This window comes from Drepanopeziza brunnea, assembly GCF_022702325.1.
Source record: "Drepanopeziza brunnea f. sp. 'multigermtubi' strain 214-2 chromosome Unknown ctg9, whole genome shotgun sequence".
NCBI classification, from domain to species: domain Eukaryota; kingdom Fungi; phylum Ascomycota; class Leotiomycetes; order Helotiales; family Drepanopezizaceae; genus Drepanopeziza; species Drepanopeziza brunnea.
In genome coordinates, this window is record NW_027094072.1 from 387,772 (window position 1) to 414,933 (window position 27,162).

General features: G+C 48.1%; 8 protein-coding genes across 8 annotated transcripts; 3 read left to right on the forward strand and 5 right to left on the reverse strand.

The window, feature by feature from the left end:
• Positions 1–550: 550 nt before the first annotated feature.
• Positions 551–2,854, forward strand: L3040_005519 (uncharacterized protein; the record flags this gene model as incomplete). The annotated part of the gene is made up of 1 exon (XM_007295892.1): positions 551–2,854. One exon carries the CDS (start codon positions 551–553, stop codon positions 2,852–2,854), a length of 2,304 nt encoding a protein of 767 aa, XP_007295954.1.
• A 655-nt stretch (positions 2,855–3,509) lies between these two features.
• Positions 3,510–5,107, reverse strand: L3040_005520 (uncharacterized protein; the record flags this gene model as incomplete). The annotated part of the gene is made up of 3 exons (XM_066154544.1): positions 3,510–4,613; positions 4,661–4,882; positions 4,937–5,107. The coding sequence occupies 3 exons, from the start codon at positions 5,105–5,107 to the stop codon at positions 3,510–3,512; spliced, it is 1,497 nt and encodes a 498-aa protein (XP_066011400.1).
• A 489-nt stretch (positions 5,108–5,596) lies between these two features.
• Positions 5,597–7,053, forward strand: L3040_005521 (uncharacterized protein; the record flags this gene model as incomplete). The annotated part of the gene is made up of 3 exons (XM_007295890.1): positions 5,597–5,897; positions 5,955–6,116; positions 6,167–7,053. 3 exons carry the CDS (start codon positions 5,597–5,599, stop codon positions 7,051–7,053), a joined length of 1,350 nt encoding a protein of 449 aa, XP_007295952.1.
• A 1,567-nt stretch (positions 7,054–8,620) lies between these two features.
• Positions 8,621–10,030, reverse strand: L3040_005522 (uncharacterized protein; the record flags this gene model as incomplete). The annotated part of the gene is made up of 3 exons (XM_007295889.2): positions 8,621–8,973; positions 9,080–9,592; positions 9,691–10,030. The coding sequence occupies 3 exons, from the start codon at positions 10,028–10,030 to the stop codon at positions 8,621–8,623; spliced, it is 1,206 nt and encodes a 401-aa protein (XP_007295951.2).
• A 352-nt stretch (positions 10,031–10,382) lies between these two features.
• Positions 10,383–11,787, reverse strand: L3040_005523 (uncharacterized protein; the record flags this gene model as incomplete). The annotated part of the gene is made up of 5 exons (XM_007295888.1): positions 10,383–10,410; positions 10,461–11,128; positions 11,176–11,454; positions 11,506–11,537; positions 11,592–11,787. 5 exons carry the CDS (start codon positions 11,785–11,787, stop codon positions 10,383–10,385), a joined length of 1,203 nt encoding a protein of 400 aa, XP_007295950.1.
• A 1,545-nt stretch (positions 11,788–13,332) lies between these two features.
• On the reverse strand, positions 13,333–14,107 carry L3040_005524 (uncharacterized protein; the record flags this gene model as incomplete). Its single annotated transcript, XM_007295887.1, has 4 exons — positions 13,333–13,488; positions 13,555–13,844; positions 13,906–13,996; positions 14,087–14,107. 4 exons carry the CDS (start codon positions 14,105–14,107, stop codon positions 13,333–13,335), a joined length of 558 nt encoding a protein of 185 aa, XP_007295949.1.
• A 5,697-nt stretch (positions 14,108–19,804) lies between these two features.
• L3040_005525 (uncharacterized protein) lies at positions 19,805–22,403 on the reverse strand (the record flags this gene model as incomplete). Its single annotated transcript, XM_066154545.1, has 3 exons — positions 19,805–21,747; positions 21,801–21,882; positions 21,930–22,403. 3 exons carry the CDS (start codon positions 22,401–22,403, stop codon positions 19,805–19,807), a joined length of 2,499 nt encoding a protein of 832 aa, XP_066011401.1.
• A 2,481-nt stretch (positions 22,404–24,884) lies between these two features.
• On the forward strand, positions 24,885–26,204 carry L3040_005526 (uncharacterized protein; the record flags this gene model as incomplete). The annotated part of the gene is made up of 2 exons (XM_066154546.1): positions 24,885–25,379; positions 25,476–26,204. 2 exons carry the CDS (start codon positions 24,885–24,887, stop codon positions 26,202–26,204), a joined length of 1,224 nt encoding a protein of 407 aa, XP_066011402.1.
• Between the last annotated feature and the right edge of the window lie 958 nt (positions 26,205–27,162).

Genomic DNA, 27,162 nt, shown 5'->3' on the forward strand with positions numbered 1-27,162 from the left:
TTCAATTCTTGGATACAGAAGGGTTTTACGTTTCACCTGTCAAATTGACTCCGAGGTATCTTGGAAGCACCTATATGCCAGTCAGTGCTTGATGCATGGCGATGCTGGGTTAGGCTGGGTGGTTCAGACGGCTAGGTGCGGAATTGGCGTTATGGCTTTGTACGGTAGTTTGGAGCCCGGGAATACTGATCTTTGGGATGACAGGAGGTCCAAGCCGGAATTACATGAATGACTATAATGACTTTGTATTTATGAGATATCGAACCTGACGAACCTGATGAACCTGACTTCTAATACATATGCACGGAAATGGTGGTTGTTTCCTGCCTGCCTGCCTGACATTCATGCGGGTCTGGGGAAAGCGGGTGCCAAGATAAAAATGAGTGGTTCCTTACCTCAGCATCCCTAGGTTTGTTTACCTCCACATTTAGAGGGTTGTCAATAAACAACAATTGTGTGTCAACAAACATTTGTGATTCAGATTCTCAGATTCGCCCGGACGCAGATGTTCTCAACCCCACGACTTGGAAAAACCACGAACACACAAGCCATGATAAGCGGTCTTCGAAATACACCAGCACGAATCGGCATGTCAGCAGCACCTTTGACCGACTCCAAAGAATCCTCGCTGAACTCCGCTCCCACGAGTCCTACCAAAACAAGTACTCTGCACCATTACGAGGTCACCATGCACTCTGCCGATAGCGAGAGCCCGCCGTCGCCTCTCCTTGTCACAAACGTTTCATCAGATTCATTCGACAACCGCGAGAACTTCTCACCCAGCAAGGTCTCTCAACTCTCAGCGAAGAGCCCGATCGAGCGCGACCACACCTCCCCCTTAAAATTGCTTAAGAGTCGCACATCTCCAACTTCCGTGGGGCATTCGCCACGCAGAGATATTTCGCCTGCGAGAAGCATCCGCAAGCTTTCATCACCAGATAAAAGGTTTCCCGTCAAGCCTTCTCTGCCCGCTACAGCTGCTGCCTCCCCGGCAAGGTCTGCCTCGCCCGAAAAGTGTCCTGTGGTGACTGAACGAACCGTGAATATGGAGGATATCCTGCGAGATAATGAGGGTCTCACCAAGGCAATCGAGATATTGGAGGACGAGGATAGCGACTCGAACGAAGACCAACCTTCGGAGGATACATCAACAATCTATGAAACCGAAAAGCAAGGTCACAGCGAGGAACCCAGCATGGACGATACGATGGTCAGTACATTCAGCGAGTTTTCTGCTGTACCGGATATGACGATGTTTGCAAAGATTGGCCACAGCCCTACCAAATTTGCCTCACTGGGGCCAACACCGCGACGGACCCAGATGAACACTCCCGCAACACTTCGACGACCAGCGCATGACTACTCTCCTTCCCCTACCCCGCGCGGACACAGATATGGGACGAGTAAGGACGAAGGAAACACAACAAACTTGATTCTGGACTTCACGGAACAGTTCCATGGGTTCTCTGGCCGCGCGCAAGGGCAGTCGCCTATGCGACAAGGACGCCAATCTCCTCTGAAGGAATCTGCAACCGTTGCGGGTGCGCCATGGGCCACAACTCCGTCGATGAAAAGAAACACCATGTCAAATCTGTTAGATTTCGATATTCCTCCGGCGCCTACTCCCAGAAGCATGCCCTCTATTACACCTCGCGAACTCGAAAGTTTGAAGTCAAACTTCCTATCCGAAATCAGTAGCCTGAAGGCTTCCTTGAGCGGCAAAGAAGCCGAAGTTCAATCGCTCAAGACTGCTGTTGGGGACGCCGAGAAGCGTGTGGGCGAAACCATGGAGCAAGTTCGCGAGGAAAGAGGCCTTAAGGAACAACTGGCAGCTGAGAAGGAGGAATGGGATAAGAGAGGCCGAGAGATGGAGGCTGTGCTAAGAAATGTGAAGGAAGAGATTGTCCATGGAGAGCGCGAGCGCGACGAGCTTGAGGGACGGTTAAACGAGAGTGAGACGAGAAGAGAGGCCGCCGAGATCATGGCCCAGGAAGCCGAAAGCAAGATGGCTGCTATGAAGGCAGGGAAATCGTCTCCGGGCTTAAGCCCAGAGCCTCACGACAACAAGCCAGGAGAGTGCGGCTGCGGAGGCAGAGCAGTTGAGACTGCAGTCGAGAAAGTCTCCAGAGAACTTCACACACTGTACAAAGAGAAGCACGAGACCAAGGTATCCGCCCTGAAGAAGAGCTACGAGCGAAGATGGGACAAGAAGATCACAGAGCTGGAGCACCAAGTCGAAGATCTCACCAGAGAGAACGAGGACCTCAGACGTGATCTGACCATGACCAAGGTCGATCCCAGAAGCGCTCTGGAAGTCACGGAGGAGCGCGAGAAGGCAGCAGCCAGGGATGCCAAATCCAAAGAGCTAGAAGCCGAGCTCGAAGGTCTCTCCCATGAAATCAGAAGTGTCAAGCAGGATAATTCCGACCTTCGTAAACTCCTGGACGAGGAGCGGATCGAGAAGGGTAAGCTGGTGCAGGCTGTTGACGAGATGATACCGCTCGTAGCGGCCTTTGACGATATGCTGGCCAAAATGGATTCTGTCCCAGCAAACCTGCCGGCCGCCGCTCCACCGACTCCAAATACCCAAGCCCAGCACTCGAAGGTCGAGGATCTCCGTGGCAGCCTCTCCCGGGCTTCGGGTCTCAGGGCACCGACCGGTATCGCTAAGCCAGGAGGAGGAGAGTCGCGAATCGGCCGAGGAGGGTTCGGTGCCCCCGCTTCAGCAGCGAGCAGTCGTGAGCGGAGCGGTAGTGCCCTGGCTACGAGCCGACCAGGGAGCGGGTTGGGATATCGCAGTGGCATCATGAGCAACATCGAGAAGATGGGTAGTTACAAGGGGAGGGGAGAGTAGTAGGTTAGTGGTTGACGGGCAATGATGAAGCGTGTCGTTGGCTTTCATTTGTTGCTTACGAATCATGAGTTACTCTGTTAATGATAGCTTTAGTGTCTTGAGGAATTGAAGCAGGGGCGTGCTCCTGGAGTGGTGGTGGGTGGACTTTGAATTCGTGGGCAGATAATTGCTCGACTTCTTGTATACAGTGCAGATAGCCCTGATAGTTTCAAACATGAATGAAAGGAGGCCTTGGGCTTTGCAAGGAGCTTCTTTACTTTTTCTTTCGGACATTTCTTCAAATCATGAGTGACCAAATTAAGTTTCTGAATTGGGGGCAGGCAGGCTTGTTGTTCAGGATAGTGAAAATCAGCCAGGGACTTGGATATAAAGGTTATTCTGGTAGTTCTGTGTATTGGGTAGGGGCAATGGTCTCTATTTTGCATCAGCCCTAGGCATTCCGTGCATTTGTCCATAATTTACCATGAAATCATCAGCTCGTCTACTCCAGCCTCCAGATGCAGCCAACCCAAGCAAGACTGCTCACCCGAGGATACTATCTCAAAGTGCCGCGCACAGCGAAATAACACCATCATCTCTCGTAATGCATGTGCTCATCAATAAGCCCTGACCATCCATGAAATTATTGTACCTCCCTTATACGACCTCTGAAAGCTCAATACCCCCCATCACCCATGATATCCTCGTCGTCGTTGATATCATCCCAATCTGATGTTTGCGCAACATCATGATCATCGTTTCCCCCACGTGCCGCCTTGGCTCTCTTCTGCTTATGGATGAACTTGATGTAATCCTTGTCGTGGGTCAGCATCCGATCGGTTTGCTTTATCTTCTCCGTCAAAGCTTGGATTCGTGCCGAAGTTCCCACGAGTTCTCTTTGCATTTGGGCTTCTGTCAAGGCTGGGCTGGATGGAAGGAAAGTAAGGATCGAGGGACCGCTTGGAGGATTGCTCAAGGTGGCTTGCAAATCTCCTGCGTGAATCATAGCCCGCACGAGATCCTCGCAAGCTTGTGGTGTGGGCAGCTTTGATCCGGTTACAGCATCTGTAGTCTGGTTGAGAATTTCTGGGATTGAGATCTTGCTGTAGACCTGTGTCAAACCACGGATCTGGAATCTCTGGAAAGCCTCCAAAACCTCCATCACCAATCCATAATTGGCATCCTTTTTCCAAATGTGCATTGCTGCATCTACCTCGGCCTTCAGTCTAGACGCAGTACCATTCTCGAATATGTTAGCCAAAGTCTCGTAATGCTTGCCAATAATGTGATATGCTCTTGCGGGGCCCACACTGGTAGATTTTGGCAATCTCAACAGGCGTCCCTGGTGCACAAGGCCAACGAGGACCCATTTCTTATAGGCTTCTGTCATGATCTTACTCGCCGAATCCATAGCGGGATATGTGATTACGCTTTCTAGACATTGTAGTGCGCTCTCCCAACTGTGCAGCCCCATGTGTACCATCGCACTCCAGAGAAAATATTCCAGGATACTTTGGTACCTGAGGTTGTCGCTGAGCTTAAAGGTGGGTGTAAGGAAGGCGGCAGGACTGAGACTCATATCGCAGAGGTACTTTGGCCTTGGAACGTCTGAGAATCCTGGAAAATATAGGATGAACTTGTCGATGACCGGAGTGACGTCCATGTAACTCCCAGACTCTAGAGCGAGCTTGACAAGAATGAGATGGTTTGAAGTGAGCATGCTACCAGACGGGTCCAGCCGCAACAGCGCGTTTCTAATCGGAGGGACTGCAAGTCCGGGCTATCACTTGTTAATAGGGCTTCCTTCACGATGGATGGTGTACGAGCCTTGTTATTGCCTCGAGCCATCTCTGCCACGTTCATAATGATGGAGCAGAGAGCCTCCCCAAGATACCTGATCTGTCTCGGGTCGAATACACTTAGGAAGTTCGTCAATTTTCCCCAGAGGCTATCGATATCAATATCTTTGCCGTGGTGCTTATGGTAGTTGCGAATATTTGCCATCAGAATGTACGTGTACGGGACGGTGTTCAGGGCTGGGTCGATGACCTTAGTTGTATTAGAATCAGAATTTCAAAGAAATTTTATGCAGCGCGGACTTACATCTAATAAGTTCCCCCCACCCGTGGTCTTCTCAAAGAATTTGGCTTCATCTAACTTCTTCAACACTTCGATCTGCTCTCTGATTGCGGCGTCGTATTCTTGGTCAGAGAGAGGGCTTTGTGAGAGAGGATCTGGAGGGAAGGAAAGCATTAATGGGTGTAGTACATCCATTTTGAACTGGTGTACTAAGATTGGTGTGTTCGTGGTCGTTCCCTTCGTTCGCTGCGCTGCAAAGCGTCGAAGTGGGCGAAGGAAGCTCTATCCTAGCTCTTAGAGGGGTAGATTGGACGAGTACTGTTTCGTCGAAATATTTATGGAAGATGAAATATCGTTTCTGGTACAAGTAAAAGCGTCTCGATCCTGTCGTGAGAATCGGCTTGAGACCAAGAGTATGTCGGAGGCTGTTTAGGTGAGGTGCAAGGCTGACGGAGCTCGCGATACCTACTCTGTACTTGGGCAGGGCAGATATTCCCCAGATCGGAATTTAGTCGGCCCTATTTTAGCGTATTATTACATTCACCCCTGTCGTTCATTCTATCCTCCTTGCAATAAAATCTTCCTTTATTATCTGTCCCAAATCAACAGTATCAGCACTAATCAAAATCTGGAGTCACATTCAGTGAATCTTGACCCAAGCACTTATTCGTCCTAAAGACTATAATGTCTCTCACGAATGCTCTGCCAGAGGATGCTGCTAAAGCAGCAAAATCAGCTTCACATATCCTGGCAACGTTGCCAACTTCAGCTCGAAATGATGCTCTAACAGCGATTCATTCGGTACTTTCTGCTTCAAAAGATGAAATTATTGCTGCAAATGCTCGGGATCTGGCCTTGGCTCAGAAGGCGGCAGAAAATGGCGAGCTGAGCTCAAGCATCGTCTCACGTTTAGATTTGGCAAAAAAAGGGAAGTGGGAGGATATGTTAAAGGGAATTTTAGATGTTCGAGAGCTGGAGGATCCAGGTATGTGTACTGCGGTTGTTTCGTGCATACGGACTTCTCGCTAATGTATGTTTGAAGTTGGAAAGGTTACATTACGCACAAGACTTGATGATGGACTAGATCTCGAAAGGGTCTCTTGCCCAATTGGTGTGCTCTTGATCATCTTCGAGGCTCGTCCGGAAGTGATTGCCAACATCGCTTCACTTGCAATCAAATCAGGAAATGCAGCCATTCTCAAGGGTAGGGATATCCTCGTCCTCATTAGAGCACGCTAAGTATAACTATCTCAGGGGGCAAGGAGTCAACAGAGTCTTTCGTCGCCATCTCAAAGGTCATTTCACAAGCATTGGAATCGACCCAGGTTCCCAATACAGCTATTCAACTTGTCACTACTCGAGATGTAATTCCTCAACTACTGGCTCTTGATCGGTACATCGACCTCGCAATCCCAAGAGGTTCAAACGAACTTGTTCGTTACATTAAGGATAACACTAAAATTCCCGTTCTCGGCCACGCGGACGGTCTTTGCTCCATCTACCTCGAGCATTCTGCTGATCCAGCGATGGCCGTTAAAGTTATCGTTGACTCCAAAACCTCCTACCCAGCAGCCTGTAACAGTCTCGAGACTCTCTTAGTCGAGGATGCTTCTTTAGAAACCTTACTCCCAGCAGCAGCAGAGGCTCTCATTGCCAAGGGGGTCTCACTGCGATGTGATGCGGCCAGCAAAAAAGCTCTCACGTCCAAACTTTCGGCTCAGTCATCAGCCACTCTACAAGATGCCAAGGATGTCGATTTCGATACAGAGCACCTATCCCTAGTACTGGCCATCAAAACCGTCAGTACCATCTCTGAAGCAATCTCTCACATCAACTCCCACGGCTCCCATCACACCGACGTCATCCTCACTTCTTCCACTCCACTCGCCGAGCAATTCATGGCAAGTATTGACTCGGCAGGCGTATTCTGGAACACTTCCACCCGTATGGCTGATGGTATGCGTTTCGGGTTTGGCACGGAAGTTGGGATCAGCACAAATAAGATCCATGCCAGAGGTCCGGTGGGCTTGGAGGGTTTGATGATCTACAAGTATAAGATTCGTGGTGGTGGGCAAGTCTCTCTGGACTATGGCGAGGGAGAGGGACAGAAAAGCTTTAAGCATGAAAGCATGGCTCTTTAATAGAAAGTCTTTGAATGATTACCGCTCGTTCCCTAACCTACAAGCTGATCGAGCATACCATGAAAGGATCTACTATTATCATCGTCATTGCCTAGAGTCAAACAGTCTCATTGAACGTTGAACTACCCGGTGGCTTATAATCTAGGCGCAATAAATTCCGCATGCTCGTTCTATATGGTACGATGATTTTATAAGTTCATTCATCACTCGTTCATTCCTCAAGAGGTAGATATTTACTGATGTACCTCTTTGTAGTCAACAGCTGAACCAACAACGTATATAGGAAATTTATCACGTTGTCCACGACTCACAGGCCTGGACAAGATCACACATGAAAACAGGCAGAACTTAAAGAAGATAAAAGCCACTACACATATAAATGTCCTCGGCCAATGCCCTGCGTGGGGTTGGTTTGAGTCCTGTCTGTTATGATGGAGGCGCGCAGGGCCATTCTGTACTGAGGATGGATCCGGGAGGTAGGCGTATTGTCTTGATTTGGAAAGACCGGTAGTAGCCGTAGCGGGGAAACGTCGTCGATACGGTAGATGAGATATCCTTCTCAAACCAGAGAATCGAAAATCGATTGGACTTCTTACAGATCGCTATGGTGCAGTTGTGAGTATCAAACGGGAAGCCTGAAATGAGGTGATCCTGAACTCTTGGTTCGAGTAACCGGGTTCGTCGAGATGCCAGGCTTGGTCTCAGGTTGGAAAGAGGATTTCTGAGCTCGTACGCAATACGAAGAGATCTGTTGGTTTCTGAGTGAGGATTATGGGATTCGGTCTCGTCTCGAATGCAGGAGCGCTAGCGGAGGCTTCAAAAGATGGCAATGTTTTCTCGCCTGGACGGAAGGAAGGCTCAGGAGATGCAGCATGAAGCCAATAAATCAAAAACATACAACAGCAGGTATTCGCTGGTGGTCACCCACCCAACTACTAATCTGCCGATCTGAGGCTTGTGTATGGCAGAGCGAACGGGATGCCCAATTCTCCTCAGTCTATGGTCGTATGTGGAAGCGAGCTGAGTATATAGAGATATAACCAATTTAAAATTTTGCTTGCTGAGCTCGCTTTGATATGTCACACTAGTTAAGAGGGGGTAGCTCATCAATTGTTCACTAGAGATCATCCATAGTTCGCGTAAATCTCCACCTTTATTCATCGCCCACCTAGGTACCTAACTAGCTAGCCGACTTATCTCCTACTCCAAATTTGGTGTCGAATATCTTCAGATCCAAACCGACATTGGGTGCACCATACAGCAGAATTTATTTGAAGGCCAGAATTCAATACCAGATGTAAATGGTAGTCGAAACCGTCCGTATTGAGCTCTCATGGCATCGTCGACTATTCTTGTCCCAAATCTGATTCGAGAACGAGTGCGACAGTGCGACAGAGCAATCCCTTTTCCCGACTGGTCGACTGGGAATTCCACCAAGGTCCAGGAGGCCACTGATCGTCACAAGGAAACAAGTGCTCCTCTTTCCTGGACACCAATAACTCATCGTCACTGACTGACGATTCGTTCGTCGTCCCAAGAGCTCGCTCAGTCTACAACGCCCATCTACCTACCCAGCGACATTCTCAACCTCCTTCGTACCGTGCAAGCCCACAACACCCTCCTGCCTCTGCGCCTCCACCTCGCTCACAGCGAACATCTTGCCAATAGCCTCCACGGACGTGTTGCCCCCACTCAACACAATACCCAGATCCCATCCGTCAGCACCACCCTCTTTCTCCACGATCCGCCGAAAGTCCTCATTGTACAGCGCGGTTGCTAACCCGACGACGGCGGAAGGCTCAACTACGACCTTCATCCTCTCCAGCACCAGCCTCATGGCTTTGAGGATCTGCTCTTCCGTCACGCTGAACATCTGCCGTACGAGCTTTCTATCGTGGATGACCGTCCAGGGGTACGCGCCTACAAACGTAAGCACCCTTCTTTCATACATCCCCATATACTCCGGGAATATGAATATTCCCCCCTCCTCCCCACCCTCCAGGGGAGAAAGAGAAAAGCAACTTACCAACCGGCGTCCGCAACCCATCAGCAATCGTAAGCGTCTTGACAGTCTCAACCCTTCTCCCCGCCTCCAAACCCCTCTTACAATCATCCCCGCCCTCGAACTCCGGCTCAGCACCAAAAACATTGATCCCAGTCCCCTCGCAGCTTATCGCCGTGCCACTCAGCATGCCGCCACCTCCACACGGCGCAATGACTGCATCCAATCCTTTCCTCCCCTTCCCGTCATTCTCGTTGATGATCTCCACAGCCTGTTCTTGCAATTCTATGGCGAGAGTGCCTTGCCCTAATATGATATCCGGGTGATCGTACGGAGGAACGAGACGAGCGCCGGTCTGTTTCACCACGTCTGCGACGACGGCCTCGCGCTCAGTAGAGGTGCTGCCGCTAAAGATGACATTGGCGCCATAGCCACGTGTGCCTGCGATCTTGGAGGGCGTGGAGATTGTAGGCATGACAATGTGGGCTGGCATACCTATCGTGCGTGCTGCGAAGGCGAGGGCCTGTGCGTGGTTACCTAGTGGGAGGGACAAGGATGTCAGCCAACCGTCCAGTCTATTCCATCTCTCTTGAACCTCGACTTGAAGGCGAGCTCCACACTTGGTAGTTACTAACCAGAGCTATGCGTCACGACGCCTTTCTCCCTCCCCCCGCCTTCTTCCCACCCCTCCTCCGCTATCAATCGTTTCAGTGCATGGAATGCACCGCGGACTTTGAACGCCCCCACTTTCTGCAGGTTCTCGCATTTGAAGTAGAGCCGCAGTTTCGGGTTCGAAGGATGCTGACCGGCCCATGGTGTATCGGCGAGTGAGGATAAGAATTGCGGCGTGGAGGCTAGGTCGTTGAGGGTAGTGTTCGTGAGGACTGGTGTGTAATGGATTTGCTCTTTGATGAGGGCGTGAGCGGCAATGACAGAGTCGCGCACCAGCGGTGGGCTCTTGGTCGGGTCGGCCATGTCTGGAAAAACCGAAGCAGGGGAAGTAGGGAAGAAGACTGTGTATTCATAGAGGATGTAGAAAGGATTAACGGGAGAGACTTACTCGACCCGCGTTGACTTCGGAACTTCTCTTCCCGATTGCGGAGTTAGACGCAAGTCATGTCACATGGTACTCAAGAAAATAAAAATCTGACGATGTATCAACGCAAGTGGAAAACCAAACAAGGCTTGAAGGCAGATGTAATAAAACTTTTTGAAGCTGCAGATTCCATATCTCTCCGTAGAAGAAGGAATATTTACAGCTCGCAGAGATCCACCACTCCGGGTCAGAATAACCAGCCCCAAGTGTCGCTAAATGCCCAACCCAACCTTACTTCTGGTTCTCAGGGCGGAGCGAGCTATGCAACTGTCAATACAAGGTTTCAAGAATAGGGTGTTATGCACATACCGAACAGCTTTTCCTGCTCTCCAGATCTCCAAGTCGCGGATCTCCTTCATCTCGGCCTCGTACTTTTGACGGTAATCAGGCTGTGCGTTGAAGGTAAGTGATCTCTCGGTCTCCTTTCCGGTCTTGACAGAGGCGTATAGGTCGTTGAAGACAGGCTTCAAGGCATCCTTGAACTTTCCGCTCCAGTCGATGGCCCCACGACGGGCAGTGGTAGAGCAGGCCTCGTACATCCAGTCCATTCCGTTTGCGCCAATCAATGGGTACAAAGATTGGGTGGCCTCCTCGACAGTCTCGTTGAAAGCCTCGCTGGGGCTGTGACCTTGCTCACGGAGAACCTCGTATTGTGCGAGGAACATGCCGTGAATACCTCCCATCAAGCAACCACGCTCACCATACAAGTCGGAGTAGACCTCCTTTTCGAAGGTGGTCTCGTAGAGGTAACCACTTCCGACACCGACGCCGAGGGCGATGGCCTTCTCCTTGGCTTTTCCGGTAACATCTTGGAAGACGGCGATCGAGGAGTTGATACCACGACCCTCACGGAAGAGAGTTCGGACGGTACGACCGGATCCCTTGGGAGCAACGAGGATGACATCGACATCGGTTGGGACATCGACCTTGGTTTGATCTTTGAAGACTGGGGAGAAACCGTGAGAGAAGTAGAGAGTCTACAAGAGTCAGCTTGGACCATTTGGAAAGTTATGTCGCGGTTTACCTTTCCCTTGGTGATCTGGGGCTTGAGTGCGGGCCAGGTCTCACTTTGGGCAGCATCAGAGAGCAAGTTCATAATGATGGTACCCTTGGAGATAGCCTCGTCGACCTCGAAGAGAGTTTTTCCCGGAACCCATCCATCTTGTTGAGCATCCTTCCACGACTGGCCGTTCTTTCGTACACCAACAACGACGTTGAGACCCTGATCACGCATGTTCAAGGACTGGGCGTGGCCTTGGGAGCCATATCCGATGATTGCCATTGTGTCATTCTTGAAGAATTCCTATGCTGGAATCAGTATGTAGTTCGATAGTGCGGTGAAGTGAGGACAAACCTGGAGCTTTGCAGCCGGCCAGTCGGCTCTCTCTGGAGCAATGGTCAGCATCTGAACTCGAAAATAGTGAGAGTGACAATTCTTACCGTAGACATCCTCTTTAACACCAGCGAAGTCAATGGTCTTCACACCTCTGACCTGTTGAACAGGTGCAACAGCAGCACGGGTAGCTGAGGGTCTTGTAGAGGCGTTGAGAGCAGAGACGAAGGTGCGGCGAGCTGGAGCGCTCAATTGCCTTGCCAGTGGTGAGCGAAGAGCCCTCGATGTTGTGCGGGAGGCCATGATGTGTAGTTGATGAAGTGAAGTGGTGGGTGGAGGGAAAAAGAAATACTGGTTGTTTGATTATGAGGAGCCGGTCAACATTATGCGATTTATTTTTCAAGCTTGCGGACGAGCGAGATCGGCCTTGGCATGCATCTCCAGGGTGGAGTCGGAAGTCAATGTAGTGGGCCTGGGCGAAGGTGATACGGTGGGGTAGTACGTAGTAAATGGTAAATACGGACGTTATGAGTGGTAGAAGAGGGAAACTTATGTCCAGGTGGATTTTTGATATTCTTGGATTAGATGAGATAAGATATTTGAACTATCCTAATGTTTGTTTGGATTTTCTTTTGCAAAGGAGCAAACCTTTTGCAAAGGAAGTTCGCTCGAGACGTAAACAAAAGGAAAAGTTCCGAATCACTAGAGCTTGAACGTATAGCAATACGAATGAATATTATTTGAGTAAAGAAAACTTTACATAGCATTTTTTAATTTTTCAGCCTAGCTCGAAAGTTCACAAAAAAAAAATGGTGGGGGTGGGAATGGGGGTTGGGGGGGTGGGGTTGAGGGGGGTGGGGGTGCGGCTGCTTACGCTGCATGTAAAGCTTACGGAGGTACAGCGCTTAAATGTCGTAACCCTCGTCGACCTACAGCTACTTTTTCTAACTCACTTGAGCAAGAAAGTGGTCGCTAAGCGCGGAATCAAACAAGAACTTCATTTTAATAGAATCCAATTAGGTTAGAAAAATTAGCTGTAGGTCGACGAGGTTTACGACACTTAAGCGCTGTACCTCCGTATATAATCGATCTATCATAATCTATTGATAGCGAGAATGAATATTAATAAGTTATTGAATTCACCAATTCCTTTAATGGGGAGCATTTTTATGACTTGTCCTTTTTAAATACCGAAAAAACGACGTATACGCTCGAAAGAAACTGTTCTATCTAAGAATGATATTTTCTATCTGTTTATAACTCTTAATCGATTTCTGTAAGAGATTACGAGAAGTCATATCGGAAGCTTAAGACGCTATTCTTAATAGCTATATCGAATCTTTATACGAATCGTGGTAGAGGCGTTATTAAGCTGTAATCAATGTGTAAGGAGGGCCAACTCCATATTAAATAGTCCAGGTGGATTTTTGATGTTCTTAAACTGGATAGGATAAATATCAAAACTATTCTAATATTTGTTCGAATTTCCTCTTGCAAAGGAAGTTTGCTCGGGATGTGAACAAAAGGAACAAGTTCCGAATCACTAGAGCTTGAATGCACAGCAATACGAATGAATACTAGCTGGGTAAGGAGAACTTAGATGTAGCATTCATTGAAACCCAGCTCGAAAGTCAAAAAAAAAGGAAAGAAAAAAAAGGATTTGCTGCCTACGCTGCACGTAAAGCCTAATTCAGCCTGCCTGTATTTACTCCCAGGTCCGCCAGGTCCGCCAGATCCGCCAGGTATCAACGCCCCCTCACGCCGGAAGAATGATCGCTCGTGTAGACATGAAAGTATAGATCTTTAGGTTCATTGTATCGTGCCGCGTATATTCTCCCCCAACCTTCACTACGTCTTCAACACTCTGTCAAAAGACTCACTCCTGACCGCCCCACCACCCATAGCCGACCGGACGTTACGCTTGAAACCTTCTCTGTTGGATCGCAAATCCTCCGCGGCTTCTTTGTTCAAAGGATCAGAGGCGTTTGGCTCGAGAAAGAGGAACTATGGCATCCTGTAAGCACGACTGGCTGCACTGGTACCCGTAAGCCGGAGTAGGGATAGACATACCTGGAGACCGACAATAACGGCCTGCAGATTCAGCACCGGCTTCCAGTCTTCCCGCAAAATGTTTAGACAGACGTTTCCCTCCAGATCAATGTTGGGATGGTAGATCTTCTGCGTGCACTTGACCTTCGGTGCCTCATGGGGGAAGCCTTGGCTGATCGCGAACGTAAAGTGGAATCTGCCACCCTTGTACATGCCCTCATCCGGTTCGATCGTGAGTGTGAAGTTGAGGGTATCATCGGGGTCTGGGAAGTCGGTCTTCATGGTATTGGGGAGAGACAGCTCCGAGAGATCTAGGCGTAACGATTAGTATGAAGCAGCATAGACTAGAGCATGTGGGATGAAAGGTCATACCTTTTTGGACTCGAAGCTGCGCAGCGGTAACCTTCTTTCTCTTGTTGCCTGCAGCAGCATCTGCGTTAGCCTCTTGCTGCTGCTTCTGCTTCTACGAGGTTGTTAGCACATGCTCACGAGTTTCCCAGAGGTGTGTGGGATGGGGCTCGCGATAGAGAGCGATCTGCGGCTACGAACTTACCATAGACCATATCTTCAACATCTTGGAGGTTGCGTTGTCTGCGACGTGGATGGTGGGGTGGTTGTGTCGAGGCAGACACGGTCGTGGCGGAAAGGAATAGAACTTTCTCAGCTCGGCGATTTACAGCTTGCATACAAGCCAATGGTTTCAGGTCGTCGAGTAGTATGGCGCGTCAGGTCTCATGCGAGCGATTATTGTAGCGGAGTCGCAGTGAATCTATACACTTTCATCGATGAGGGATGGCGGGGGATCGAGCATCAGGAATACAGGGATATGTACTTCGGACCGGAATAAGTAAGTACTCCGTAAACAATCACTGAACAGCTAGGCTAGTACAGATGATCCTGCGTTCTTTACAGCTACCTGTGATTGTATTACATTCGAATAAAAAATTGGCATACATATCACCATCTTTTGAAGTCATCTATAAATTTCAGTTATTTGATTCTACTCCATAATTTACTCTATCTCTATGAAGGTTTAAATTAAAAAAAAATGTATTGCGCTCTTCAAATCCTCCGAGCTTGTACATTCATCTCGCTACGATCGCAAGCCGACAACAGACGCTATTCATAAATTCATAAGACGTAACCCATACAATCAGCCTAGATTTGATGAGCTATGGCCAAGAACTATTTCAACTGCTACCGGTATCCATCCTCCTTCCAAGCATTCGCTCTACTCCAACTCGTCGTTTCAGCCTAATCTGTCTCGGCTAAGCCGGCTCAGCAAGCCGCCGAGGACTATGTGCTTTTTGTTGGATTCTTGAAAAAGACCAGACTGTTACACAGCTGCTGTTACCCCTCCCGCCAGAAACAGCGAAAGGGAGGTGCAGATGAGCCCGTTGTGAGTAGGTATGTTGGTATAGAAGTACCGCGGCATGGCCCCGTCATCGTCTCGGCCTTCATGAATATGGCCAGTACTGGCAAATCTTGAGATGGAGAAGTTATCATTTCACATTCACAATGCAGGGGACGGCTTGCTAAGCAGTATAGGAAGGTCGGATGCAGCCGAAGCTAAACAAGAATGAGTGTTGTTTTGGACATCATCATGCTCATACTATTTCCGTCGAATTTTCGTCCAAAGCTCTTCGCTCGCTTTCGTCAATCGTGGATGTGATCGATCAGTGCATGGAATCTCGAATGTTATCTTAATATTATAGTGATAGCTCGAAGTCGCCTGTTCAATTGGTTTTAGCTCTACTTGCGAAAATTGGGAAGAGTTACCCCATTATTACAGGCGAGAAGGTCTCTATATGGACCTTCGAAACCAGGATCTAGGTCGAAACCTGTTGGAACCAGCGGTCAGCCTGGTTGACTATACTCAACTGAGTCAACTCGGTCAACTCAGGTCAAACAGGTCAAATCACGTGGATACCCGTTTGTACCTTCCGTTTGCATCGGTAGCTATAAAAAGCTACCACCTTACGTACTTGGATAGGTATGCAATACCAACTGAACACACTCACACCTTGAATACGTATTCACTTTGCATCACCTTGTGATACCAACACTGATCAGTGGTTTACTTCACAAACCACAGACAGCAAGGTAACTCTCAAAAGAAGCAACTACTTAGGTAAAAAGAACGACCCTCTTAACACGAGGATCGCCTTGCTCCTTAAAGTACTCTTGCGCTAAGAAGAGAACCTGATCTCCTTGTTTTCGTCCGAACTTACGAGCTCAAGAGCGATACTTGCTCAATTGCGTCTATCACGCAACCCACCACCTCTTTACCACCTTACCACACCTCTCTCACGATACTTTTTTACGATACCCTTTCTACGATAATCACTACTTTACACGCCCTTAATACGAAAACATATCACCTATTCCCGATCACATAGGCTTCAAAGTCGACGAAGAAGCCTAAAAGAGAAAATTCGACTCTGCAAGCATAGAAAACACTACGGAAATCGTAAATGATTACATCCTCTTGATGCTTACCGGCTACGAAAACGTTTATCGATACTCTAGAACCAACTTAAGAGAGTTGTTTCAGGAAGACTTCGAGGGCTAGACACAAGACACCTTTGCATTAGCTACGAAGATGTGCTGCAGAAACCTTTAGCGACATCTACTCCTAAATGGAGTGCCAATCAAGCCTATCAGTACTGGTGTACCTTATAAGAAGGTATTCGTGGATATCCTCTTGGACGACAAACCTCTCGAATGGACCTCCGACTCGCAGAAAGTCCTAGAGAACTTGAACAAGCGAATCCAATGGATGATAAACAACTTGGACCGCGGTATTCGGTATATTCCTATCTCTGTAAGGAACGCTAAGCTATTCGTCTTCGTCGATGGCTCTTTTGCCAATAACAAAGACTTGAGTTCCTAGATTGGATGCACGATTATTTTGGCTACCGAGCAAAACACAAGAACAAGGACCAACGAGATCGAATTGGAGGGCAATCTGGTCCATTACTCGTCGGTGAAGTGCCCTCGAGTTACTAAGAGCGTACTAGCGTCCGAGGTTTTCGGTATAATAGCTAGAGTCGACATTGCGATTGCAATAAGTACTACACTCGCTATGGTCACAAAACAACTCAGTCTGCTCGCCATCCTAGTAATCGTCTTCACCGATTCCTACTCCTTTTACGAGTGCTTAGTGAAGCTTAGCACTACGAAAGAAAAGCGCCTTATGATCGATATTATGGCGCTCAAGTAATCTTACGAGAGGAGGGAACTTACTAAGGTTCGATGGATTGCTAGAGAGCACAACACCGCCGACGCAATGACAAAGGGAACACTTAATAAAGCGCTAAAGACTTTTTTAAATACGAATAAGCTAAAAGTTAAACTGGAAGGTTGGGTTGAAAGAGAGAGCTGAAAAAGATTATTTTCGGTGCTTTCTATTAAAGGAGCTACCTTAGCGTACGGAGTTTTTTGATTTTTTCCCTCCCACCTTCATTTTACCTACCTTGCTGTTAGCAAGAAAGAAAGACTGCGAGTGTTGGAACCAGCGGTCAGCTTAGTTGATTACACTCAACTGAGTCAACTCGGTCAACTCAGGTTAAACAGGTCAAATCACGTGGATACCCGTTTGTACCTTCCGTTTGCATCGGTAGCTATAAGAAGCTACCACCTTACGTACTTAGATAGGTATGCAATACCAACTGAACACACTCACACCTTGAATACGTATTTACTTTGCATCACCCTGTGATACCAACAAAACCCATTCCAAAGTTCTGTTCGGTATCCTCGAGACCCATTTCGCGAAAGTTGTCCAACGCTTGCTCCTGTTGGCAGATTGTCGAATCATGTCTTAATACCAAGCAATAGGCGACATCATTTTCGTCCCCCAACAGCCCGTTGAGTTTAATTTCGTCGTCAAAAAGTATAGCAGTCATTACGTATATACTGGTTCTCCTTGAATCGATCTCCAGAAGTTCCTTGCTCCTGGGTATGGCTGTACCAGATGAAGGGTTTCTGCTCGTGTTTCCAAATGCACTTGTAGAAGTTTCGGAGTATGTGTCAGCTAGGGGTATATATAGCAGAAATTTGGCCGTATCGAGGACGATAGTAGGGCTAAGAACAGTCCCATGTGTTCGGGTTTCTCAGCGTCCATATTGAGGGAGAATAGAGCTGAGACAGACAGTATGTGGAATCAAATGTGTTGTATTCATTCCCAAGAGACACTCGCTTAGTTTGTCTCATCTTGAACGATGAAAATGGTCCAAGGTCTAAAAGCTAGAGGCTTACCATACCGCCGAACCTGCTACCGATGATGTTTCGTCTTTATATAAAGTGCACAACGTTATCTCGGTTTAGAAGCACTCAAAGCGAGAGAAGTATCTTAGGGAGAGAAGTATTTTAAAGTAATGTTAAGAGGAAGAGAGTAAACGCGACAGAATCATGCAGAGATGTGAAGAAATAGGAGGAGTCTATGTGCTGCATAGTCAGACTTGACTTGGCTGTTCAGGAATCTCCTGCGTGGAAGCTCAGGATCCTGCTTTTGCCCTTTAGTGCAATATATATATATATATATATATATATACAAAAGCGCAATTCATACAGTAAGCCTCGGCAAGGCAAACGTCTAAGCCTTCGTATCTTCTCCAGCGAGGATCACTACCGCACAGGAGGTTGGCAGGGACGACGCTCCAAAAGGCCTCATCGAGGAAAAGCAGAGCGTGCCAGTGTTCCGCAAGCTTCAAGTGAAGTGAAAGCTGCTATTGGGAATGTGCTTTGGCCATGTTCACATGCGACAGTTGGGATGACGACTGGCATGTTTGGGTAGGCAAAATCCTTGATGAGTATCCAAACGAATTCGCATGGATGGATATGCCAAGGAGAGGATTGTGGTCATGACTTTGGGCATTCTCATGGTGAGGGTGCTAGGTCAGCGATCTCTCGTTTGCATTTATCACGGTCCATCTGCCCCGGGACAGCTGGCTGTCTTTGAGACTCTTCATTATCTATCTGGACAAAAGCTTTCGTGCGAGAGTCTTCAGAGAGGAGCTAATACTTCTTGCACGTTCTATAATGTATCAAGAGCCACTATAGACCAGGAAAGCCGTGATCGAACTGGACACTCCTACATCTGAATCCATTTGCCTCGAGATCCCACTAGTTATCTCCACTCCTGCGTGATCAAGCTCCGACTCCCATGCCCGCCCCCTACCTATCTCGCTCTACCCTTTTCCTTAGATGACGGCCGCTCGCCTGCCCACTCATAAGCCCCGTCACCGTTGTCGTGACAGTACTGATTATGCTCTCCACTACAGTAATCGTCATAGTCGGCAGATGCAGTATTACTATCAGTATGAAGAGCCCCAGCGGCAGTCCAAGCCTGTATTGCTTCTCGTGTCCACTCCTGGCAGCGTCGCAAAGGCTCCTCTGGATACAAACTCTTCGGTCCATCAAACTGCTTCTTCGGAGCAGGAATGCCACCGCGAATCTCTCCGATGCGATCCCAATCGGTAGCAGCCATCTCCCCCAGAGACGTAAGTGCAACATCAGAAGCGAGCTAGCTTAATTCAAGCGAGCGTACCTATTTGCGGAAAGCGGTAATGGCCACGTGATCGAGGATCCACCTATCTTAGATCGGAAGTAGTATAGCTCACAAGATACCCGAGGATCTACCTGAATTTTTGGCATGGGTCATATATTTTATTGTACATTGGCCGCACATCGAATGCGGCTCACAACACAGCAACAAATGGGGTAAATATTGATAATTCATCAAGCTTGCTCCAGGCGGTAAAGGGCGGTTAGATCAGTGGTAGTATCGCTCGCTTTGCATGCGAGAGGTCGTGGGTTCAATCCCCACACCGTCCAGTGAATTTTGTCTAATCTTTATTTTTGCATTTTTTTTGTTTTTCTTCCGGTAAGAAAACGTTCCCCGGGGTGCCGTATCTAATAAGCGTGCACCGGCAACCATCAGTCTTGCTCGCTCGAGGTCGTGGATTCCACCCCTACACCGTCTATCATTTTGCTACTTACTCCTTTAACTAGCTGATTGCCAATTTTTTAATCTGTGACATGTTATATCAAGGATGGATTTTTGAGAAACGATGTGCAAGGAGAGAGTTTCGAATTTTTGATTTTCGTACTCCTTCCTATCGTGATTGCCGTCGACATGCAATACAAGGAAGCCAGCCAACACTCCAGGTGTGGTTTCATGAAAAACCTAATACGTATATACAAGAATCACAACATGTACACAAAAGGCCAATTCCAAATATCACACCCTTTATCTCCTGTCCAGTGACTAAAAGACAACAGGATTATCAACTTTTTCAAGGTCAGACAGAGGAAAATTCGTAGGAGCAGGCCTCACGACAGTCGTTAAGGTCATCGGCATATTATCTGGGGACATGTTCTTATTTCCCCAGTGTTCTTTTTTCCATCGAGTAAACCAGCCGTCTGAGAAGTCAGTTGGGTATCCCGGGGGGGAACCAGTCGGGGGCTCTTTATAGGCTTTTGTGAAATCGGTTGGGAATCCTGGGAAACCAGAGGGCCCTTTAGAGTCTTTTGAGAAATCGGTTGGGTATCCTGAGGGGAAACCAGAGGGCCCTTTAGAGTCTTTTGAGAAATCGGTTGGGTATCCTGAGGGGAAACCAGAGGGCCCTTTAGAGTCTTTTGAGAAATCGGTTGGGTATCCTGAGGGGAAACCAGAGGGCCCTTTAGAGTCCTTTGAGAAATCGGTTGGGAATCCTGAGGGGAGATTGGTCGGGTACGCTTCAGGAGACTCGTCTCCTCCCCCAAACCATGGATTGGTGCCTTCAGCTGGCAATTTGCCAGCATTTGACGGCAATTTTCCGTCCTTATATTCGCCGGGGAAAGCGGGTTCCTTCGTTGGGGATGGCTTTTCGACATTGTCACCGCCGGGATTTGTCGGCACGTATTGGTTTTCATCCGTTAGGGATGGCTTTTCAACATTTTCATCTCCGGGATTTGTCGGCACGTATTTGTTTTCATCCGTTGGGGATGGCTTTTCGACATTTTCATCGCCGGGATTTGTCGGCACGTATTTGTTTTCATCCGTTGGGGATGGCTTTTCGACATTTTCATCGCCGGGATTTGTCGGCACGTATTGGTTCTCATCCGTTGGGGATGGCTTTTCGACATTTTCATCGCCGGGATTTGTCGGCACGTATTGGTTTTCACCCGTTGGGGATGGCTTTTCGACATTTTCATCGCCGGGATTTGTCGGCACGTATGGTCTTTCAATAGTACTGTCGGGTACGACGGCGGGGTTTGAGATTGCGGGGGCAGATTCGGAAGTAGAAGGAGGAACTGCATCGGGCGAGCCAGTGGAGTAGTTTGGTGGAGTGGTACTTCCACCTCCAGTAGTAGAAGCACAAGCAAAGCTCATCGTTGTTACTGGGGTCCCCGAGTCTTTTGGTGCGCTCAAATCCCAGACCATGTCGACATATGGCCAGCAGACTCTATCAGTCCCAACATTGGCTATATCTCCGCTGACGAAGACCGCATTGTCTACGACCGCATCTCCGACCTTCGCTCCAGTGTTATCGACGACTTGAAAAGATGTTCCGGCGTAGGTACCAGTGCAGGAGAGTGGTAAAGGTTCACAAGTAGGGTTGCTGAGAGTCTCCCAGGTAACCAGGGCAAGCGAAGAGCTGATAGCAGCGACGTGGACGTTTTGGTGGTCTTCAGTTTCGGATTTAGTAATCCAGTTGACCTGCGTGTCTCCATCAGCAGCCCCAACAGTTGAGGTTGCTTCTTCGCCAGTAAGCGCGTTCTTGCTAGACATGGTGGAGATAGCAACGTTGCGGTTCAACCATCTTGGGCTGGCACGGGTATTTGGGGCCCCAAGCCAGTCATTGAGAGTCAAGTCTATGGCTCCGCGTGATGCCCACGCGAAGATGTAGTTGGTGGATGATGGGAATAGTGCAAGGTTGGAATAGGAACCAGACATGCCTCCCATGGGTTCACCGCTCGATCCGTTGGTCGTATTCTCGTTGGAGATCTTGAGGCCGCTCATGGTGCGCGTTTCCGTGTTGAGCCAGATAGCCCCTTGGTCTTCGGCACAGACACTGGCGAATGGTGGTGCATCGGCGGCTTCAAGCCCAATACCTGTGTTGTGCGAGCATCCGAAGGTGCTGCTCGAGTCGATAACTTGAAGAGCTCCGGAATCGTCAACGTACTGGATGCTGTCTGCGAAGTGGCCGGCGCCGGGTCCCGTGTAGGCTAACAACATGTTAGATCTTGATGAAAACAGAGAGCTGGTTGGTGTATCTCACAGGTGACCACGAAATAGGCTGCATAAAGCCCACTTTCTGCGGAGTAGACCAAATCTCCATTGGCATCTGGGGTAGCTGACAGCTGTTTCCTGTCAATAAATATTCTCAATCAATCAAGTGGAAACCTACACCCTCGTCAGGATGGACACCTGGGCCGTTCATCGGCGTTCTCCAAGCTTCAGCGCCGTTCTTAAATCTGATCACAGCGACGATGGGCATGTTGTCAGTCGGAAGATCAGTGGTTCCGGAAGCATCAATGGTAGCCATCAATGCAAACCCATCATCCTGTGCCACCAGTCCGGCTGCTTCATATCCTTTTACCGTCACGGCAGTCCCTACGGCCGTGAAGGTCGTAGTATCGACTTGCTGAACAACAATATTCTCCAAAGTAGAGTCCAGGTAGGCCAGGTAAGCTGACTTTCCATCTGGAGAGACAGCGAAGGGAGTGCGTCGGTGGTGAGGAAGGCCTGTCCAGTACGCGGCTTTGATGGGATCGAAAGGCGATGAGAGGGTCAGGGAGTTTGGGAAAGATGAGATGCTTGGTTCTGTGAGGACGGAAGTGGCGCTTGCCAGAAGCACCAAGAAAGAAGGTGAAAAATGCATGGCTGTATGGGATGGTATTGGGATTGGGATGAATGGAGTGGGAGTAAAGACTGAAAAAAGAACACGGTGCTCTGCACTTTGAAGAGCTGGAAAGAATGAAAGAGGTCGGCCAGGTCCCGGGAGGAGACAGCTTTTCGGACTTACGAGGGGTGGAGGAGAGGTATATATACAAGGAAGTATGTATATGCCAATGGACAACCTGTGGAGTAAACCAAAGCATCATAACAGAATAAGCATCATCTGGATCCGAAACGTGTTGAATAATCTGGAGATTTCTTGGGGAGGCGGAAAGTTACTCTATATGTGGACGAGCCGGCATAACTGGATGCCGGCAGCCATGTACTACGTACGTAGTGATGTACAACATATCCATGAAGCATGGGCATGGGACACTGACTGAACCAGTCGGAGATGATGTGCCGGAGATGATCATCTTGGGGAATGGGATTAAGGAGATGGGATGGCGTAGAAGAAGGTTCAAGGTTCGCTGATCACGGAGTGATTGTCCTTGATAGGGTGGGTGGGAAGGTTGTCAGGTTGAAACAGTGTGTTGATGTGCCGGCCCGCCGGGGTGCCAAATTCAAATTCAAATTCAAATTCAAAATTCAGGGGCGTTGGGATGAAAAGATGTCACAGCGGATGTTTCGTTTCTCTCGTCCCTCCACTCTACGGAGAGTTTCATCTTGAGAGTATTTTGGCGTGGCTGAACGAGAAATTGTTAGCGAACTTTTTGTCCCGACCACCCGTCGTTGATTTTAAAAAAATTCGCTTACTTACGCTTATTTAATTCACTAGCTTTTCAACATTGCAAATAGCAGTAACGCTGCTTTGTCGAAAGTAAACAATTGTTCGTACGTTCGCATACTACGTCCCAGGCGTAAGTACGGTAGGTAGTATTACCCCCTGAGGGTAGGCTAACAGGCTAACTAAGGGGTTTAAAGTGGAAACTAAACTTTTAAGGCATCCTCAAGGGGTAACAATTACGCCAGTACCGCGGTATTTAATCTTTTTGATTAGCTACATATCTTAAAGCTGTATTCGCAAAGCGATAAGTTAGATTTAAAGTAGATTAAAAACGGGGGGCGGGGTAAGAACATCAAAAACATCGCGACAGAAACTTGTAATTAATTGTTTTTTTTTTACGAAGCTTGACAACTACAAGAAAATAAAATGTAGATTACATAGAGCTTAGTACGGAGACTTATAAAGTTAATTATCATTATCGTGGCTCGTTGCGTTACTAAAGAATATCAATAAATAGGTTTCCTATAGCAAATAGTTTGCTGGAAAAAAATCGATTTCAATACCGGTAAGAATCGAAAGACGGCAGAACAAAATTATTAACTACGATATAAGTAATTAATTCTTTAGCATTTAAGCAGCTGTTTCTCTAGCATTTTATTCTTATAGTAATAGTCCCTTAAGTCCGATGCAAGTAGCTGTCTTTTTAGCATCTCGTGCCTACCTTAATAATATCCTTTTAAATGTAATACAAACAGCTGTTCTTCTAGCATTCCATTCTTAATGATAATCCTTCAAGTCCGATAAAAGCAGCTATCTTTCTACCATTTCGTACCTGATAGTAGCCTTTATAAATGTAACGCAAGCAGCAGTTTTTTAACGATTCCGATTTAACCCTGAACATTTCATTCTTAATAGTAGCTTCCTTAAGTGTAATGCAAGCAGCTGTTTTTCTAGCATTTCATTCCTAATAATAGCCCTTTTATATCTACCTAATGCAAGCAGTTGTTTCTGTAACATTTTCTCCCTTTCCTTCCTCCTTGTGATATTAATAATAAATATCACTCGAGATTAATAGCAGAGTGATGAACGTCACCAATATATATGGTATTATATGATATTTCATTATACTAATTCTATCATCTTACTCCATAATGTTGTTTACTTGTTGATACGGATGACAAGCGAGTCTCCGTAGAAGAAGTTGAACGACGTCGGTACGGTGCACGTGAGCCTTGATTACGTACCGAGTTGTATGCCTAGGACTTGTCCCAGTATCTCCTCTTGCATAGCTTAATTGTTCAGGCATCAGTACTTCTCCAGACTTGGGTGGAAACCCCTCTCATATCAATCAAACTGCAATGCAGCGGCCGGTAGACGACAATGGCCACATGGCTTCGTCTCATCGCCGACAACCAGACTCTTGAATGGTTTCCCTTCAGTATGGCAACATCCGAAATAGAGTAGTTCTCGAAATTTGGGCGATAGACGAGAAGTACCAGTTGAGTGTATTTCCCGGTGGGGCCTTCCTGAGCTCGCAGAGCGGTAGCTTCAAAATGCGCTCTTTCTTTCAACTACACCTCATTCATCATCACAAGTAACAATCATTCCTAAAACAATTATCTTAAAGCACTTTCATAAGAAGTATTTCAATAAGTAAGCAGTGTGCCATAATATTTCATTCCAAATTGATGCCTGGTAGACGTGTTAGCCGGTCGTAACTTGATACTTCATTTCACAATGACGCTCTGGAGAGATGCCGAAGAATGGTGGTGGAACAGACCAAGGCGATCTGCGAGTATCGATCATTCTCTCGAAATACCGCGTCTACAACGTCCAAAAGGCGATACCGGTACCGGTACCGCATCCGAAGACCCCGTTCATCCAGAGAGGCCTGGATCGACCGCGAGCTTTTCATTGGCTGCAGTCCCGTTAAATCTAGAAGACCCATTCTCGATAACTTCAGATCATGGCATAGCTTTCTTGTCATTAAGATCCTATACTTCCGAAGGTGGGAATGTCAGCGATCCAGTACAGCCTGTCACCGCACTAGACGGACAGACAACGCAACCTCGATTGACTGGGAGGTTTGCAAAGGAGTTAGAGAATACGGCCAGACACAAGACAAATGAACTGACCACCGATGAATTACTGGCCCTGGATAAGGGAGCCCGTCAGAGGCGTGCTCGAAATACTCTGTCAAACGACCCGAAGGTTCCTAAGCATGCCCTGGCTGTACGGACAAAAAAAGACCGTTACCTAAAAAACCTACAAAAAACCCACAAAACTCATACAGAACGTTGTACCAGAATTCGTATTAACAACTTGAAGAAACCAAGCGTAGAATCTGGTGACGGAAGCACAACCTTAGGGGCCACGGAAGAGTTCAGAGGGTCCGATAAAAAAGATGCGAACCAATGTATGCACCGCGAGGCTTCAAAGCCGGTTGGAGAGCAAAAGTTGGAGGAGGAACACTCCAAGTCAAGAGCCGACAGTAATATGAGTACGCAGGCTTCAGGATTAGAGAAGAGGGGAATGGTGGAGAGGAAAAGGTCCGAGCAAAGTACGGGCATTAAAAACCTGAAACCTGATTCAGAAAACGCGGCGAATAGAGAGGCTTCCAAGAAGATTGTGGACGAGGGTATCGACACCTGGGTCTCGGAGCCTAGCTCAAAGGTGATAGCCAGTGGGGGATCATCGGAAGCGATTTTGCACGAGGTCATGGGCATTGAGGCCTCGCAGCCCGATTCGAAAAAGTGGGTGGGCGAAGGGTCGGTTCAGCAGAGTGCTACTCTGTTGAGTGCTGCATCACTCAGTGTTACTGCAACTACCGGTAGTGCTCCCCCATCCGGCATTCCTGGTGGCGTGCCCCCACTGGATATTAATCCACTTGGTGCTGCCCCGGCCAGCATTAATTCCAGCCTTACTACCACACCTAGTGGTGAACTCCAACCAGGTAACACTCCGTCTGGTGCTCGCCCGTCTACTGGCAATGGAGTACCCAGTTCGCTAGTACATCGACCGAGGAGCAAAATGTCCATTGCGTCTCTACTGAATTGAATCGCTATTGTTAAGAGTAGGATGGGATCATAAGCTGGGTCGGAAGAATTGGTCTGAGGTTCACAGCTCATTCATGTATTACTAGCAGTAGCGAGTCCGACAAACTCAAATAAGCGTACCCCCTCTTTAAGCGAGCTCGCTTGTTTCTTATACCTACCTAGTTTGAGCAGGCTATACCCTTTCTCCGCTCCCCTCAATGAGATCAAAAGAACCTTGTGAGGCCTCAAATAGTATCGTAAGCATTCCCTCGTACGCTCCCGAGAGATAGGTAAAAAGCCGCAAGTTCCGACCTGGCTTGGAGCTAAGAGCGATTGATTCTCGTCGCTCGCTCGCTCGGGCGGGCAACAGGCAATAGGTCTCTAAGCCCTGAAAAACCACCTTCCCCAAAGGAACTGGAACTGGGCCACGGGAACATCAGCAGCAGCTCCTCGCAAAGCCTTGAGTTTCGTAGGATAAGGTAGGGAGGATACAGCGCGCGCCGGTCGACGGCTGGGATCTCTGGATTCGAGAGAGCACCTCATCGTGTCTCGTGTCTCGTGTCTCGTGTTTCGTGTTTCGTGTACTCTCTCTCGCTGGAAGCCCCAATTGTAAACAAATATACTACTTCCTAATCCCTGCAATCGAAGATAGGTAGGTGGGTGTATAGGATGAGTACGTTACCGCGCATTGTACTTTGTCTTCATTGCCGCCCTCTCGTCTCCCTTCGCCGGGTTGACTGGGTGGCTGAAGGAGGTGAGAGCTAGCGCTCTACGGATTTCTTCTAGGCAGCGAGCGCACTTGGATGGGTAGAAGTCTAAAAGATTTGCCTCACTTCTCGGTCTTCGCCGGCCAGCTTGGTGGTCTCGAATCAGAGTTGCAGTTCTTCTCGCTCTTGCGCGATTTGACATCCGTATGGGGAATATGTATATGTATATACATACACACGTATCTCTTGAGTGAGGTTGCATGAGTCATAGTC